General features: G+C 46.4%; 1 protein-coding gene across 1 annotated transcript in view; it reads right to left on the bottom strand.

The window, feature by feature from the left end:
- The window catches only part of LOC143974554 (growth-regulated alpha protein-like), a 187,974-nt gene that overhangs the window by 35,212 nt on the left and 137,061 nt on the right, over window positions 1–15,701 (bottom strand). The window contains exon 3 of the mRNA XM_077476082.1: window positions 6,891–6,968. Within this exon, the coding sequence (XP_077332208.1) occupies window positions 6,891–6,968 (78 nt within the window). The remainder of the gene's footprint in view (window positions 1–6,890; window positions 6,969–15,701) is intronic.

Genomic DNA, 15,701 nt, shown 5'->3' with positions numbered 1-15,701 from the left:
TTCTTGATCCATTTGCTACGTGGATCTATTGGCATGCATTGTTGTGTTGTCTACCTTCAGTTGGACTACTTCAAAACATTCCAATAGTAATGAACATTGATACTGTGTCCAATAATGTATAGCTAAGAAAATGGGATTTTGTACTTATCAGTAAAATCTGTTTCTTTGAGTATGATACAGGACTACAGGATACAGGACTAGTGATGGACGAACTTCCGACGGGACGTTTCGCGAACGCGGCCGATAGTTCGCGAACCGGGAACGTTGGCAAACCTACAGGTCAAATTTGCAGCCACAAAATAATTAATAGCTGTGCAAACATAGTCCCACCACATGGCCAATGACATAACACATGTATGAGGTGAATCTGGGATCGACAACTACAAGCATTTTTTTTTATATGGGAAATTGTTCTGACAATTCAGGACTGTGGAGCGCATGAAGGCAATGGAGAAGAGGGAAGGTCAGGGACCAGGGTAGGCAAAGAAGAGGGTGCAGGAGATGATCACCAGCAGCGTGACATACAGCAATGACACATGCACCGTGATAGAGTCATCTGACAGCAGCACCGTGATAGAGAGCACTGACATCAGCAGCATGACATAAAGCACTAACACCAGCACTGTGATAGAGAGCACTGACATCAGCAGCATGACATACAGCAATGACACCTGCACCGTGATAGAGAGCATTGACATCAGCAGCGTGACATAAAGCACTAACAGCAGCACCGTGATATACAGCACTGACAGCAGCACCGTGATAGAGAGTACTGACATCAGCACCGTGATATACAGCACTGACGCCTGCACCGTAAGCAGCCCCAGGAGGAAGTCAGCATAGCACAGGGATGGTGGGAGCCCCTCATAATGAGCATAGCACAGGGATGGTGGGAGCCCCTCATAATGAGCTTAGCACAGGGATGGTGGGAGCCCCTGATAATAAGCAGCCCCAGGAGGATGTCAGCATAGCACAGGGATGGTGGGAGCTCCTCATAATAAGCCGCCCCAGGACGATGTCATCATAGCACAGGGATGGTGGGAGCCCCTGATAATAAGCAGCCCCAGGAGGAAGTCAGCACAGCACAGGGATGGTGGGAGCCCCTCATAATGAGCATAGCACAGGGATGGTGGGAGCACCTCAAAATATGCACAGCAGAGGTACAGCCCCAGGAGGAAGTCAGCACAACACAGGGATGATGGGAGCCCCTCATAATATGCAGCCCCAGTAGAAATATGACACCGCTCAACCTCTTCAAAGAGGAGGGTACGGGCATATAGTACGGTGTGCTTTTTTTGGACAAGGAAGTGAGCCAAATGAAGAAAGAAGGTCTCTGTGCTCGTTTAAAAAAATTGTTTATAGACATATACATGGTCTACTGGTCACGTGTGTTGAATTCTTCCGAGATCCATGCCTCATTCATTTTTAGAAATGTGAGGTAGTTAACACTGTCGTGAGCTAGGCGAGTACGCTTATCGGTCACGATCCCCCCTGCTGCGCTGAACATCCTTTCGGACAGGGCACTGGATGAGGGGCAAGCCAACAGTTCGATTGCAAATTGGGCAAGCTCTGGCCAGAGGTCAAGCCTGCCCACCCAGTAGTCCAGGGGTTCATCACTCCTCAGAGCGTCCACATCGGCCGTTAACCCGTTGTAGTCGGACACCTGACGGTCTAGGCGTTCCCTGATGCTGGATCCGGATGACACCTGTCGATGGGTCGGCTGAAAGAATGACCTCATATCCGAAGTCACCAACACATCTTCAAACCGGCCTCTTCTTGCAGGCGCTGTTGGATTGGTACCCACAATTCCTTCTCTGGGAGTGGGAATTGCTCCTCTGCCAGCGCACGCAAAGGCAGAATGCAGCATTTCTCGAAGCAAGGCCTGGAAGTGCTCCATTCTGCCAGCCCTCTGTGACGGCGGTAACATTTCCGCCATTTTGTGTTTGTACTGGGGGTCTAAGTACGTTGCCACCCAGTACTGGTCCTTGACCCTTATGCTTTTTATACGGGGGTCCCAATTAAAACACTGGAGCATGAAGGCCCCCATTTGCATTAAAGTGGAAGCGGTGTGGTGGCCTGGCTCCTGCTCATCATCCAGGATAATGTCGTCCTCTTCATTCTCCTCTCCCCATCCACGCACAACAACAGGGGTCCCAGAAAGGTTTAAAGCATGCTCTTCTTGCTCCTCCTCATCCGCCCCGCCACCATCCTCCTCTGACTCCTCTTCACACTCCTGTTGTTGACTTGTCTCAGATAGAGTAGCCCCCCCTGGGAATTCATCCAGCATTGCGACTTCCTCATCTTCCCGCTCCTGCTCCTCCACAGCTTGATCAATGACACAACGCAATGCACGCTCCATAAAGAAGGCATAAGGTACCATGTCACTGATGGCGCCATGGCTGCGACTGACCAGTTTGGTGATCTCCTCAAATGGGCGCAGAAGTCTGCATGCGTCGCGCATGAGCAGCCACTGGTGCGGTGAAAAAACCCCCAGCTCCCCAGAACCTGTGCTGCCGCAGAGTTCATACAGGTAGACGTTAACTGCACGTTTCTGCTGAAGCAGCCTATCAAGCATATAGAAGGTTGAGTTCCATCGCGTCGGGCAATCGCAAATAAGACGTCTGACCGGCAGATTGTGTCGCCGCTGAATGTCAGCAAGGCGAGCCATGGCCGTGTAAGATCTTCTGAAATGGGCCGAGATTTTCCTTGCCTGCCGCAAGATGTCCTGGACCCTAGGGTATTTGACAAGGAATCGCTGCACGACCAAGTTTAAGACATGTGCCATGCATGGCACGTGCGTGATTTTGCCCTGTTTCAAAGCGCTAAGCAGATTGGCACCGTTGTCACACACCAGTTTACCAACTGTCAAATTGAGCGGTGTTAGCCACTGATCTGCCTGTGAACGCAAAGCTGAAAGGAGTGCCGGGCCAGTGTGGCTCTTGGCTTCCAGGCACAACAGACGCAGCACGGCATGGCAACGTCTCACCTGGCATGTCAAATAGGTTCTGGGGAGCTTGGGTGGCGCAGCGGAAGAGACGCTAGCAGCGGAAAAGGAGGAGTCAGCTGAGGAGGAGAGAGAGGAGGATGGAGTAGGAGGAGGAGAAGAAGAGTCAGGCTTGCATGCAATCTGTGGCGGTAAAACCAAATCTACACGGGTACCACGGGTTACATGCTTGACGGCCGTCAGAAGGTTCACCCAGTGGGCAGTAAAAGTGATATACCTTCCCTGCCCGTGTTTGCTAGACCATGTGTCTGTGGTCAGATGTACCTTGGCACCGACACTGTGTGCCAGAGATACGTTCACTTGCCGCTGAACATGGCCATATAGCTCTGGGATGCCCTTCTGTGAGAAATACTTCCTTCCTGGGACCTTCCATTGTGGTGTTCCAATGGCCACAAATTTGCGAAAGGCCTCAGAGTCCACCAGTTTATATGGCAGTAGTTGGCGGGCTATGAGTTCTGACAAGCCAGCTGTCAACCGCTGGGCAAGAGGGTTATCCGGCGTCATCATTTTTTTACGCTCAAACATTAGGCCCACGGAAGCCTGCCTTTTTGCAGAAAAAACGTGAGCTTGGCGTGATGGAAGGTGGAGTGGAGGACAATTGTGAGGAGAGAGGAGAAGAAGAAGTAGAAGACGAGGCTGGACGGTGAGAGCCTGGAGTGTGGCTTTGTGTGTTCCGTTGCTCCCACTGGGCTCGGTGATGGTTGCTCATGTGCCTTCTTAAGGCGGTCTTCCCTAGGTGAGTGTTGGGCTTACCGCGACTAATCCGTTGACTGCAAAGATTGCAGATGGCAACGCTATTGTCAGCAGCGGACACGTTAAAAAAAGCCCACACTGCGGAGCCATGTGCCGGTGTCCTGGGAGCGCCAGATGTGACCGTACATGGTCGATGACTCGCTCCTGATACATTTGCAGTCTGCTTTGTCCCTCCTGTGCAATGTAAGTTATTCCTGCTTCTCCTCCCTATCTGCTGGTCCATATCTCCCTCTGAACTCCCCTCCTCTTCCTCTCTTGTGGGCACCCACGTGACATCACTAGACACGTCATCATCAACGTCACCTTCCCCACCGCTATAAGTAGAGATCTCGGAGTAGGCAGCAACACCAGGGACCAACCTCCTCCTTGGGCTGATCTAGGTACTGTCGTCAGACTGCTGAGTGGCGCTTGTTGCTACCTCCTCTTCCTGATCCAATACCAAGAGTGGCTGCGCATCAGAAATGTCTTGATATGGATCGGAAAATAATTCCTGTGACTCAAGCGGAAGGTATGTGGTGGTGGTGGTGTTGGTGGTAGTGTCTTTGGGGGTGCACATAGCAGAGAGTGAAGAAGAGGGTGCAGATCAAGAGGATGAGGAGGGTGCAGAAGAGCAAGGCTGAGTGAGCCACTCAACCAAGTCTGGTGCGTCCTTTAAAGTAATTGAACGCACCTTCTGCAACTTCCCACTTTGGCTCAAGCCTGTTGCTCCTGCCCTACCCCTACCACCCCTGCGGAAGGGCCTGCCTCTTCCTCTGCCTGTCATTTTTTAAATGACCCTGTGACAAAACTCTCAGTCCCTATACCGATGAAGGACTGCTGCAGTATAGGGCAAGCGGTCAGCAGTAGTGCACCTCAACCCTATGTATTGTGGACCTATACCAGTCCTTATAGAATGGCAGACTGTACCTCACTCAACCCTATGTACTGTAGCACCCTAGACAGACCAAGTTACCAGTCCTTATAAGGACCTTTGTTGAACAAGTAGGTTGTGTGTGACTGATTAGCAGACTGTACGTCAGTCCCTATACCGATGAAGGACTGCTGCAGTATAGGGCAGCGGTCAGCAGTAGTGCACCTCAACCCTATGTATTGTGGACCTATACCAGTCCTTATAGAAAAGCAGACTGTACCTCACTCAACACTACGTACTGTAGTACCCTATACCTTACCAGTCCTTATAAGGACCTTTGTGGAACAAGTAGGTTGTGTGTGACTGATTAGCAGACTGTACGTCAGTCCCTATACCGATGAAGGATTGCTGCAGTATAGGGCAGCGGTCAGCAGTAGTGCACCTCAACCCTATGTATTGTGGACCTATACCAGTCCTTATAGAATAGCAGACTGTACCTCACTCAACCCTATGTACTGTAGCACCCTAGACAGACCAAGTTACCAGTCCTTATAAGGACCTTTGTTGAACAAGTAGGTTGTGTGTGACTGATTAGCAGACTGTACGTCAGTCCCTATACTGATGAAGGACTGCTGCAGTATAGGGCAGCGGTCAGCAGTAGTGCACCTCAACCCTATGTATTGTGGACCTATACCAGTCCTTATAGAATAGCAGATTGTACCTCACTCAACCCAATGTACTATAGCACCCTACACCAGGTTATTACCAGTCCTTATAAGGACCTTTTGTGGAACAAGAAGGTTGTGAATGATTAGCAGACTGCAGCAGAAGGGCAGCAGTCAAGTATAATATTGTTTCTATATTTGGAATAAAGAATATTATACGTGTACAAGCCTACTACCATACCACTGATACCAGTCCTGAAAAGAACCTTTGTGGACCTAATATAGTAACAGCTACTGATTAAACTGACCCTCACTGCCTCACACACTGCTTCCTTCCTGTCCCTATATAAACTGACAAAACAGAGGCTACTGGAACAATAACTGGAATAGCACTTTTGTGGACCTGATAGTAACAGCTAATGACTAAAATGACTGTCCGTACAGCAGACACACCGTCCTGTCCCTTTCTCTAAACTGACAAAAGACACTCAGGCTGCTGCAACAATCAGTAGCACAGCAAACCTATATACACCTAACACCTATACCAGTCCTGAAAAGAACTTTTGTGTACCAAATAGCTAGCGATTTGGGTCACTGCAATCTCTCCCTGCTCCACACAGCAACCTCTCCCTATAGTGACAGAAGAAAGAATGTAAAATGGCCGCCGGATCGGGTCTATTTATAAGTTAGGGGGAATGTCCAAGTGTCCATGTGCTGTAATGTCTCAATTGGCTGTCCTGTACCCCATGATGGATGTGTCATCATAGGTCAAAGTTCTTTTACACAGTAAACACGGAAGTCCGCCAGGCGAACGGCGCCAATAGTCCGCCGAATGGGCGGACCGCGAACAGCCGAAATTCGCCGCGAAGCGACCGCCGGGCGAACCGTTCGGCCATCACTATACAGGACACAGATCCCTCCCATCTGTTATGATCTCTAAACCACTTGCTACAAAACTGAGGCTAGCTGTGAGTAGAAGGGTTATATAGGGAGCTGACCCTGCAGCTTTTTTTTTTGCTACGTACAATCACCTGAAGGTAATTGCATGACACAGATTCTGTGTCATGTATTGTACTCTAAGAAATGGATTTTAGCGTACGTCACATTCCTTTTTTTCCTCAAAGTATACTCTGGCTTTGACATCTTCTGCCATCGTTCAGTTACTTTACTTTCTGCCCTATTCTACATAGCAGAGTAGCATATGCTTTGAGTTTCCATTATCTATTGTCTCTTAAGCCTAATACAAACGGGCCGAATGTTGGGTGAAATCGGCTGGTTCAAAAAACAGTCGACATTTAGGCCTGTGTGTATAGTAGCTGGTCCCACAGAAGCTGGCTGTTTGGATTGTTAGTACAGCAGCTCCAATCGGAGCTGTCAGTTTGTTTTTTTTCGTTCAACCCAGTAAAAAACTAGTGGTGTGTACCAGGCTTTACTATTTCTTGATCAACTACAATCCTGGCTTTCATTGTTTTTTTTTCTTAAACCCATTTGCTGCCTTTGATGCTATCTACTGTCCCACACTCTTGACTTTGGAATCTACTAATCTAGCTTGTGCTTTTTCTCCTTGTACCTACTCTAATTTTCTTGGTTACATATATAGTGTATATATTTAGCTTACCTTTTTCCTTGTATCACAAGTTGTACCCAAGCAGCCTTTGCGTCTAGGCAAACAATCTGGTTTCCTTTTAGGATGATCCTGGAATTAAATGCAATTTAAAGAGAGAAATATGAGGCCCATGCAAATGTGCAGCATTGTCATTCTTTGTTTTAAGCAGCAGTTAGACCAACCAGCTAAACTGAATGTGCCAAGTCATTCAAACATAGAACAGACTGTGCAACCCATATGCAAGACAATGGCAAAGGTTGTTCCTAATATCCCTTTGTATAGCAAAAGAGTTTTGGTTGATCCGATGCCCTGATTTTCAAATATGTGGTAAAAAATATTCACAAATATTTAGAATAAGGTGTTTTTCATTAGAGCAAATATGGTCAGAAGCTAGTCTCCACTGACATGCCTTTTTCTGAAATTTCAAAATCCAGAATCTTATAGGAATTCAGTGGTGTCTGGGCTGTGTTCCTTGTTTTAAAATTGGATGGTGGTCACAGACCTCCTCCTGCCTTCATTAGTCAGTGTAGAGTCTGACTGTTGCAAACCAAGTGGCTATATTTAAAAATACCACCATCTTGTAAACCTGAGAACATAAGCTTTGCTATGTCTGATCATTGACCAAGATTTGCAGTTTACTCCTACTCACTGTAAACAATGCTCAGTGGCACATGTGTATTTGATGCCATGTGTGGCATAAACTTTTTTTAACTAGATATAAATGAGAACCCCCTGTCAGGTTTTTATTGCTGTTTTGTATTCTTGGTAGGTAGATTCACCCCTCTTCTTTTTTTTTCTTGGTGACCATTGAGGCTGAAGTGGAAAGTTACAAGAAATGCTACATTTTTGAGTTGTCACTAGGAAAAAGGTGAGGGACAATCTTTCAATGAGGCCACATGTTTTGGTAAAGAAGGTCATGGGTGCGCAACCTTTGGCCCTCCAGCTGTTGCAGAACTACAAGCAGGGCCATCTTTAATATTGATTGGGCCCTGGGTGAAACATTTTCTTGGGGCCCCCACCAGCCCTCCCCCCATGCAATTTCGCTCTCCACCTGCTCTGAGACATACAACAAATAGCAGCTAGACTCAAAATCGCTTTACTGTATCAGATCAGGCAGTGATTGCAATTGGATGCCAGAGGTTACAGCATATCATTACCACTTACTAACTGGTTGCTAGAGGTTACAGCTCACATTATGGCTCACTGATTAGTTGCTAGAGTTTACTGTACAGTAATACTGCTCACTGGTTGCTAGAGGTTACAGCACATCTCACTGCCTGCACAGCATGGACTGAGGAGGTGAGCGGACCCATCAATAGACAGAAAACTCCTAGAGATCCTAGAACTCCTGGGATCAGTGGCAGTGCTGGGGGGGAGGGTGTGATCAATGGCAATGCAAATTTTTTTTTTGATTTTCTTTTTTTTTTTTTACTATCTACCAATATAAAGAAGAGTTTCAACATTGGCCACCAATGTAATGGGGGTTTACACCGACCACCAATGTAATAGGGGTTTACGCTGACCACTAATGTAATAAGAAGCATTCACAGTAACCACCAATGTGAGGGATTTACACTGCCCACCAATGTAATAGAAGCATTCACAGTAACCACCAATGTAAGGAGGGATTTACACTGACCACCAATGTAAGGGGAAAATTCAAACTGCCCACTAGTGTGGTGCTCGGCGGAGAATCCTTTCATTCACACTAGTGGCCAGTGTAAATGTTCCCCTTACATTGGTGGTCAGTGTAAATCCCTCCTTACATTGGTGGTTACTGTGAATGCTTCTATTACATTGGTGGGCAGTGTATATCTTCTCATTACATTGGTGCTTGGTGTAGAATCCTTTGCTACAATGTAATGGGAAGATATACACTGACCACCTATGTAATAGAAGCATTCACAGTAACCACCAATGTAAGGAGGGATTTACACTGACCACCAATGTAAGGGGACCTCCATACTGGCCACAAGTGTGAATGAAAGGATCGTACACAAGCCCCAATTTAATGAGAAGATTTACACTGACCACCAATGTAACTGAGACATTTAGCCTGCGTTCACATTTGTGTGTGCCAGGAATGCATGCACAATCGCTTTTCTAACACCACAGAAACATACTGCCCTTTAGCAGATACACAGCAATGCCACCAATTGTTAATGACATCCTTACACATCTGCTGACATACATGTCGTGCCTTGGAACCGTGTAATTTTGAAAAAGGGTTAGGGACTTTCTTCCGCATTTTAAGTGCATAGAGCAGCCCATTGAAATGAATGGGCTGCCCTACATCTTTTTCCACCCTGTCAGTACACCTTTGCATCTTAAAACCCCTGCTAACCTCTGAACCCCAAACCTCTCCCATCCTCTCCACTCCAACCCTCCACCCCTATAACTCTACCTGGCTCCTCTGCTCATCTTTGGACCCACCTTCCTCACCTCCATACATCTCCCTCCTTGCTCACCTGTGCACCTCAGACTGTAGTTCCTTCTCTGTCTAACTCTGCACGCCCCACACTACCCTCCCCCCCCCCCCACCACCAATTTTCTTGCCTTTGCAGAACAGGCAGATGTAATGCCGCGTACACACGAGCGGATTGTATGGCGTACTTAGTCCGTCGAAAACACATTTCAGCGGACAATCCGCTCGTGTGTGGGCTTCAGCTGACTTTTTCAGCGTGCAGTCCGGAGTACTAAGAATTTCGTTTTTTTCGAAATTCTGTCCGTCGTACTTTGGTTTCAGCGGACAATACGGTCGTCAGTATGCTAGTTCGACGGACTAAGAATGGCGCATGCCCAGAAAGGATTTACACGGCGGAAGGGTGCTTTGCTGTGTCTTGGACTTCCTATTTCTAGTCCCGTCGTACGTGCTGTACACGTCATCGCGCAAGCTTTCGACGGACTGTTTGTGCATCCGTGTGTGGTCAAGTCCGTTCAGTGGAAAGTACGACGGACTGTCCGTCATAGTATGACGAACTAAGTACGCCATACAATCCGCTCGTGTGTACGCGGCATTAGGCTTAATGACCACAGTTGAAGGCAGGACTTTCAAGCATGCCCCTTTACCTCCCCAGTGGGCAGTATTCAGTATAGGTGATGGTGGATTTGACCTCAGGGGGCATGCTATACATATGAATGCCGCCACTATTTACATATTAATGCCGGTGATTTACATGTAAATACAGGGTGTGCAGGGGAGTCATCCATACACAACAATAGGGCAGAGCTGTGCAGCATTAGTAGCAGCACTTCACGCTGAGATATTGGGACACAGCACAGGACTAACACTTCAAGCAACAAGGGAATTGAAACCAGGATAGTTGGCAAGTATGAGGCATGATGGGACTTTTAGTTCCACAATAGCTGGGGGGCCATAGGTTAAGCACCCATGGTCTAAGCCCTTGTACACACGATCGGACATTCCGACGGAAAATGTCAGATCGGACCGTGTTGTCGGATAATCCGACTGTGTGTGGGCTCCGTCAGACTGTTTCCGTCGGAATATCCGAAGGAAAAAGTTTTAGAGCTGGGCTATAAAACTTTCCGACAACATGATCCGATCGGACTTTGTCCGATTGTGTGTAGAGAATTCCGATCGGACAAAGTGCCACGCATGCTCAGATCAAATTCCTAGACCAAAGCTATTGGCTACTAGCCTGAACGTAGTCCCGTCGTAACTAAATAACGTCATCACGTTATGTACGATCGGATTTTCTGACAACTTTGTCCGACCGTGTGTATGCAACACAAGTTTCGGACAAAATCCAATGGATTTTGTTGTCGGAATGTCCGACCGTGTGTACAAGGGCTAAGAGATGATTTCCCCTCATGTGGAAATGAAGAGACATATGCCCAATGAGATGCAGACAGTAAAAAAGAAACTACTAAGGTTTCAACATTTCTATTTTGACCACTTCCATGCCAGGCCTTTTTTGGAACTTGTTTGCAAGTTTAAATTTGTATTTTTTGCTTGAAAATTACTCAGAACCCCCAAACATAATATATATATATATATATATATATATATATATATATATATATATATATATATATTAGCAGAGAGGCTAAGGAATAAAATGGCAGGCGTTGCAACTTTTTAAGCCACACGGTATTTGTGCAGAAATATTTCAAGAGCTTTTTTTTGGGGGGGGGGGGGGGGGGGAAATAAAACAGTAAGATAACACTTGTGGATTGGCGCCAAACTTCTCTACTTAAAAATCTCCATAGGCAATGTTTTAAATATTTTTTGCAGGTTACCAATTTAGCGTTAGAGCAACAATTATAGCCCAAGACCTCCTCTAAAACATGTGACAATACCCCACATGTGTGATTTGACCACTTTTTACATATGTGGGCGTGACTTTCATATGCGTTCACTTCTGTGCGCGAGTACACAGGGATGGGGGCACTTTAAAATAGTTTTTTGTTTTCACTTTGTCAAAAAAAATTTGGTTACTTTTATTCTTATTACAAGGATTGTGAACATCCCTTGTAATAGGAATAGTGCGTGACAGGTCCTCTTTATGGAGAGATGTGGGGTCTATAAGACCCCACATCTCTCCTCCAGGCTGGAAAGACTGAGATTAAAAAAAAAGTCATAACGTTGCACCTGGGCCTCTAAGGTGCATACAGATGACGGAGGGAAAACCGGTCACCAGAAATATCAATGCTCAACTTCTGGCGGTGACTAACTCATTCTCCGGCTCGCCCTCCTGCCACCTGTAAGAATGATCAAGCGGCTGATTGTTCAGATGATATCTGATGCCTGCAGCTGCAGGTATTATTCAAATATCCCCACTCAGTCAATGACGTCCTTGGGCTGGAAGTGGTTAACCAAAAAAAAATTAAAAATAAGCTTACAGCTCTACGTACACTTTAAACCATCTTGAACATAAGGTGTGCCCCACATTTCCCAAAAAAAAAATTAATCTGTTTTAGCCTGCTCCACCTCTCCTCTTGCAGTTCACTGGACGCATTTATCAGCAAATTCTGGCTATTGTTCTGACAGCTGGGACTTTTTTTTTTATATCATAGCCATTCTTGCTGTTTCTTTGTAAGTAATGGGGGGGGGGGGGGGGGGTTTATTTTGTAAAACTTCTGAGGTTTTATTTTGTTTGTATAAAAAAAATGAATTGCTGTACTTTGTAATAGAAACTGAACATTAATGTCGTTATAAGTTGGACAAACTATAGAATAAAGCATCCACATTTTATCTACAGTAACAGTTTCTATTAATCAGTGAGGAATGAGGAAGAAAAAAGGGATTTTAACAGTGCAATAGAATTGAGTAATGATGAGAGAAAATTGCAACCATACTATAAAAAATGTTTTTTTTATTTTTTAACAATTTTTTAACCACTTCAATACCGGGCCATAGTCAAATGACGCCCACAGATGGGATCTCCAATCCTGGGTGTACGTCATATGATGGCCTCGGTATTTCGCCGCTCCTACGGTCCCCCGGGGGCCCGCAGCGCGGTGATCGTGGATGAGGTGTGTCCCTCGGACACAGCCCATTCTCGATCTGTGGGATTTTCATCCCCATCCACCACCCCCGATACACGTGACCGGCTGTGTCCAATCACAGCCATTCACATGTACTGTGCAGTTACAGCGCTCGTGTACACGCCTAGGGAGCATGCAGAGAGCCGATTGAGGATGCGGCTTGTCACCCTGACACAGCCCAACCCAATGAAATTGGCTCTTTACCACGTGACCGGCTGTGTCCAGTCACAGCCAGTCACAGAATGTAAACAAACCGCGGTAACGAGATGTTACCGGGTTCTCCTCCTTACACACTGATCGTGTGTGAGGAAGAGGTTGCGGTAACATCTCGTTACAGCCTAGTGTACACACCAACACACAATGATTACCTCCCCAATAAAGAGGACCTGTCACCACCCATCAAAGTACCTGTCATCACCCATCACAGCCCATCTGAGTACCTGAGTACCTGTCAGCCCATCTGAGCACCCGAGTACCTTTCAGCCCATCTGATTACCCGAGTACCTGTCAGCCCATCTGATTACCTGAGTTCCTGTCAGCCCATCTGAGTACCTGAGAGCCCATCTGAGTATCTGTCAGCCCATCTGAGTACCCGAGTATCTGAGTACCTGTCAGCCCATCTGAGTACCTGAGTACCTGTCACCCATCTGAGTACCCGAGTACCTGAGTACCTGTCACAGCCCATCTGAGTACTTGTCCCAGTCCATCTGAGTATCCGAGTACCTGAGCACCTGTCAGCCCATCTGAATACCCGAGTACCCGTCCTAGCCCATCTGAGTACCTGACTACCTGTCCTAGCCCATCTGAGTACCTGTCACAGCCCATCTGAGTACCCGAGTACCTGAGTACCTGTCACAGCCCATCTGAGTACCCGAGTACCTGAGTACCTGTCACAGCCCATCTGAGTACCTGAGCACCTGTCACAACCCATCTGAGTACCCGAGTGTCACAGCCCATCTGAGTACCTGAGTACCTGTCACCGTCCATCTGAATACCCAAGTACCTGAGTACCTGTCACAGCCCATCTGAGTACATGAGTACCTGTCACAGTTCATCTGAGTACCTGTCACAGCCTATCTGAGTACATGAGTACCTGTCACAGTTCATCTGAGTACCCGAGTACCTTGTCACAGTTCATCTGAGTACCCGAGTGCCTGTCACCAGCCCGGAGTACACGAGTACCTGTCACCAGCCAGTCGGAGTACCCGAGTACCTGTCACCAGCCCATCAGAGTACCCGAGTACCTGTCACCAGCCCGTCGGAGTAACAGAGTACCTGTCACCAGCCCGTCAGAGTACCCGAGTACCTATTTGCAGCCCATGCCTCATAGAATACACATTGGGGTGTTTTCTTTCCAAAATAGGGTCATTTTGTGGGTAATTCCATTGTCCTGGTGCTCCAGGACCTTCAAAAGTGTGATAGGTAGGAACGAAATTAGATGTGTAATTTATGCTCCTAGAACACTTGAAGGTACCACTTCCATGTTGGACCTCTGTATATGGCCAGGCTGTATACAAGTCTCACACATGTGGTATCGCAATACTCAGGAGGAGTGGCAGAATGTGTTTTGGGGTGTAATTTTTGCTATATACAGTGGTGTGAAAAAGTGTTTGCCCCCTTCCTCATTTCCTGTTCCTTTGCATGTTTGTCACACTTAAGTGTTTCGGAACATCAAACCAATTTAAACAATAGTCAAGGACAACACAAGTAAACACAAAATGCAATTTGTAAATGAAGGTGTTTATTATTAAAGGTGAAAAAAAATCCAAACCATCATGGCCCTGTGTGAAAAAGTGATTGCCCCCCTTGTTAAAACATACTATAACTGTGGTTGTCCACACCTGAGTTCAATTTCTCTAGCCACACCCAGGCCTGATTATTGCCACACCTGTTCACAATCAAGGCATCACTTAAATAGGAGCTGCTTGACACAGTAAGGTCCACCAGAAGATCCTTAAAAGCTACACATCATGCCGAGACCCAAAGAAATTCAGGAACAATTGAGAAAGAAAGTAATTGAGATCTATCAGTCTGGAAAGGGTTATAAAGCCATTTCCAAAGCTTTGGGAATCCAGCGAACCACAGTGAGAGCCATTATCCACAAATGGCGAAGACATGGAACAGTGGTGAACCTTCCCAGGAGTGGCCGGCCGCCCAAAATTACCCCAAGAGCGCAGCAACGACTCATCCAAGAGGTCACAAAAGACCCCACAACAACGTCCAAGGAACTGCAGGCCTCACTTGCCTCAGTTAAGGTCAGCGTTCATGCCTCCACCATCAGGAAAAGACTGGGCAAAAATGGCCTGCATGGCAGAGTTCCAAGGAGAAAACCACTGCTGAGCAAAAAGAACATCAAAGCTCCTCTCAATTTCTCCACAACACATCTTGATGATCCCCAAGACTTTTGGGACAACATTCTGTGGACCGATGAGACAAAAGTGGAACTCTTTGGAAGGTGTGTGTCCAAGTATATCTGGCGTAGAAGGAACACTGCATTTCATAAAAAGAACATTATACCAACAGTAAAATATGGTGGTGGTAGTGTGATGGTCTGGGGCTGTTTTGCTGCTTCAGAACCTGGAAGACTTGCCGTGATAAAAGGAACTATGAATTCTGCTGTCTACCAAGAGATCCTGAAGGAGAATGTCCGACCATCTGTTTGTGTACTCAAGCTGAAACGAACTTGGGTTCTGCAGCAGGACAATGATCCTAAACACACCAGCAAGTCCACCACCGAATGGCTGAAGAAAAACAAAATGAAGACTTTGGAGTGGCCTAGCCAAAGTCCTGACCTGAATCCTATTGAGATGTTGTGGTATGACCTTAAAAAGGCCGTTCATGCTCGAAAACCCTCTAATGTAACTGAATTAGGACAATTCTGCAAAGATGAGTGGGCCAAAATTCCTCCAGGACGCTGTAAAAGCCTCATTGCACGTTATCGCAAACGCTTGGTTGCAGTTGTTGCTGCTAAGGGTGGCCCAACCAGTTATTAGGTTTAGGGGGCAATCACTTTTTCACACAGGGCCATGATGGTTTGGATTTTTTTTCACCTTTAATAATAAACACCTTCATTTACAAATTGCATTTTGTGTTTACTTGTGTTGTCCTTGACTATTGTTTAAATTGGTTTGATGTTCCGAAACACTTAAGTGTGACAAACATGCAAAGACACAGGAAATGAGGAAGGGGGCAAACACTTTTTCACACCACTGTACATGCTATGTGTTAGAAATATCTTATAAATGGACAAATATGTGTAAAAAACAAAAGATTTAAATTTTCTTTCCACGTTTTCCGAAGACTTGTGGAAAAAAA

The sequence above is a fragment of the Lithobates pipiens genome, unplaced genomic scaffold (genome assembly GCF_037356315.1).
Source record: "Lithobates pipiens isolate NorthernLeopardFrog02 unplaced genomic scaffold, aLitPip1_a1.2 Scaffold_13, whole genome shotgun sequence".
NCBI lineage: Eukaryota > Metazoa > Chordata > Amphibia > Anura > Ranidae > Lithobates > Lithobates pipiens.
Note: the sequence above shows the minus strand (reverse complement) of the source record. Positions and strands in the feature narration are given on the sequence as shown.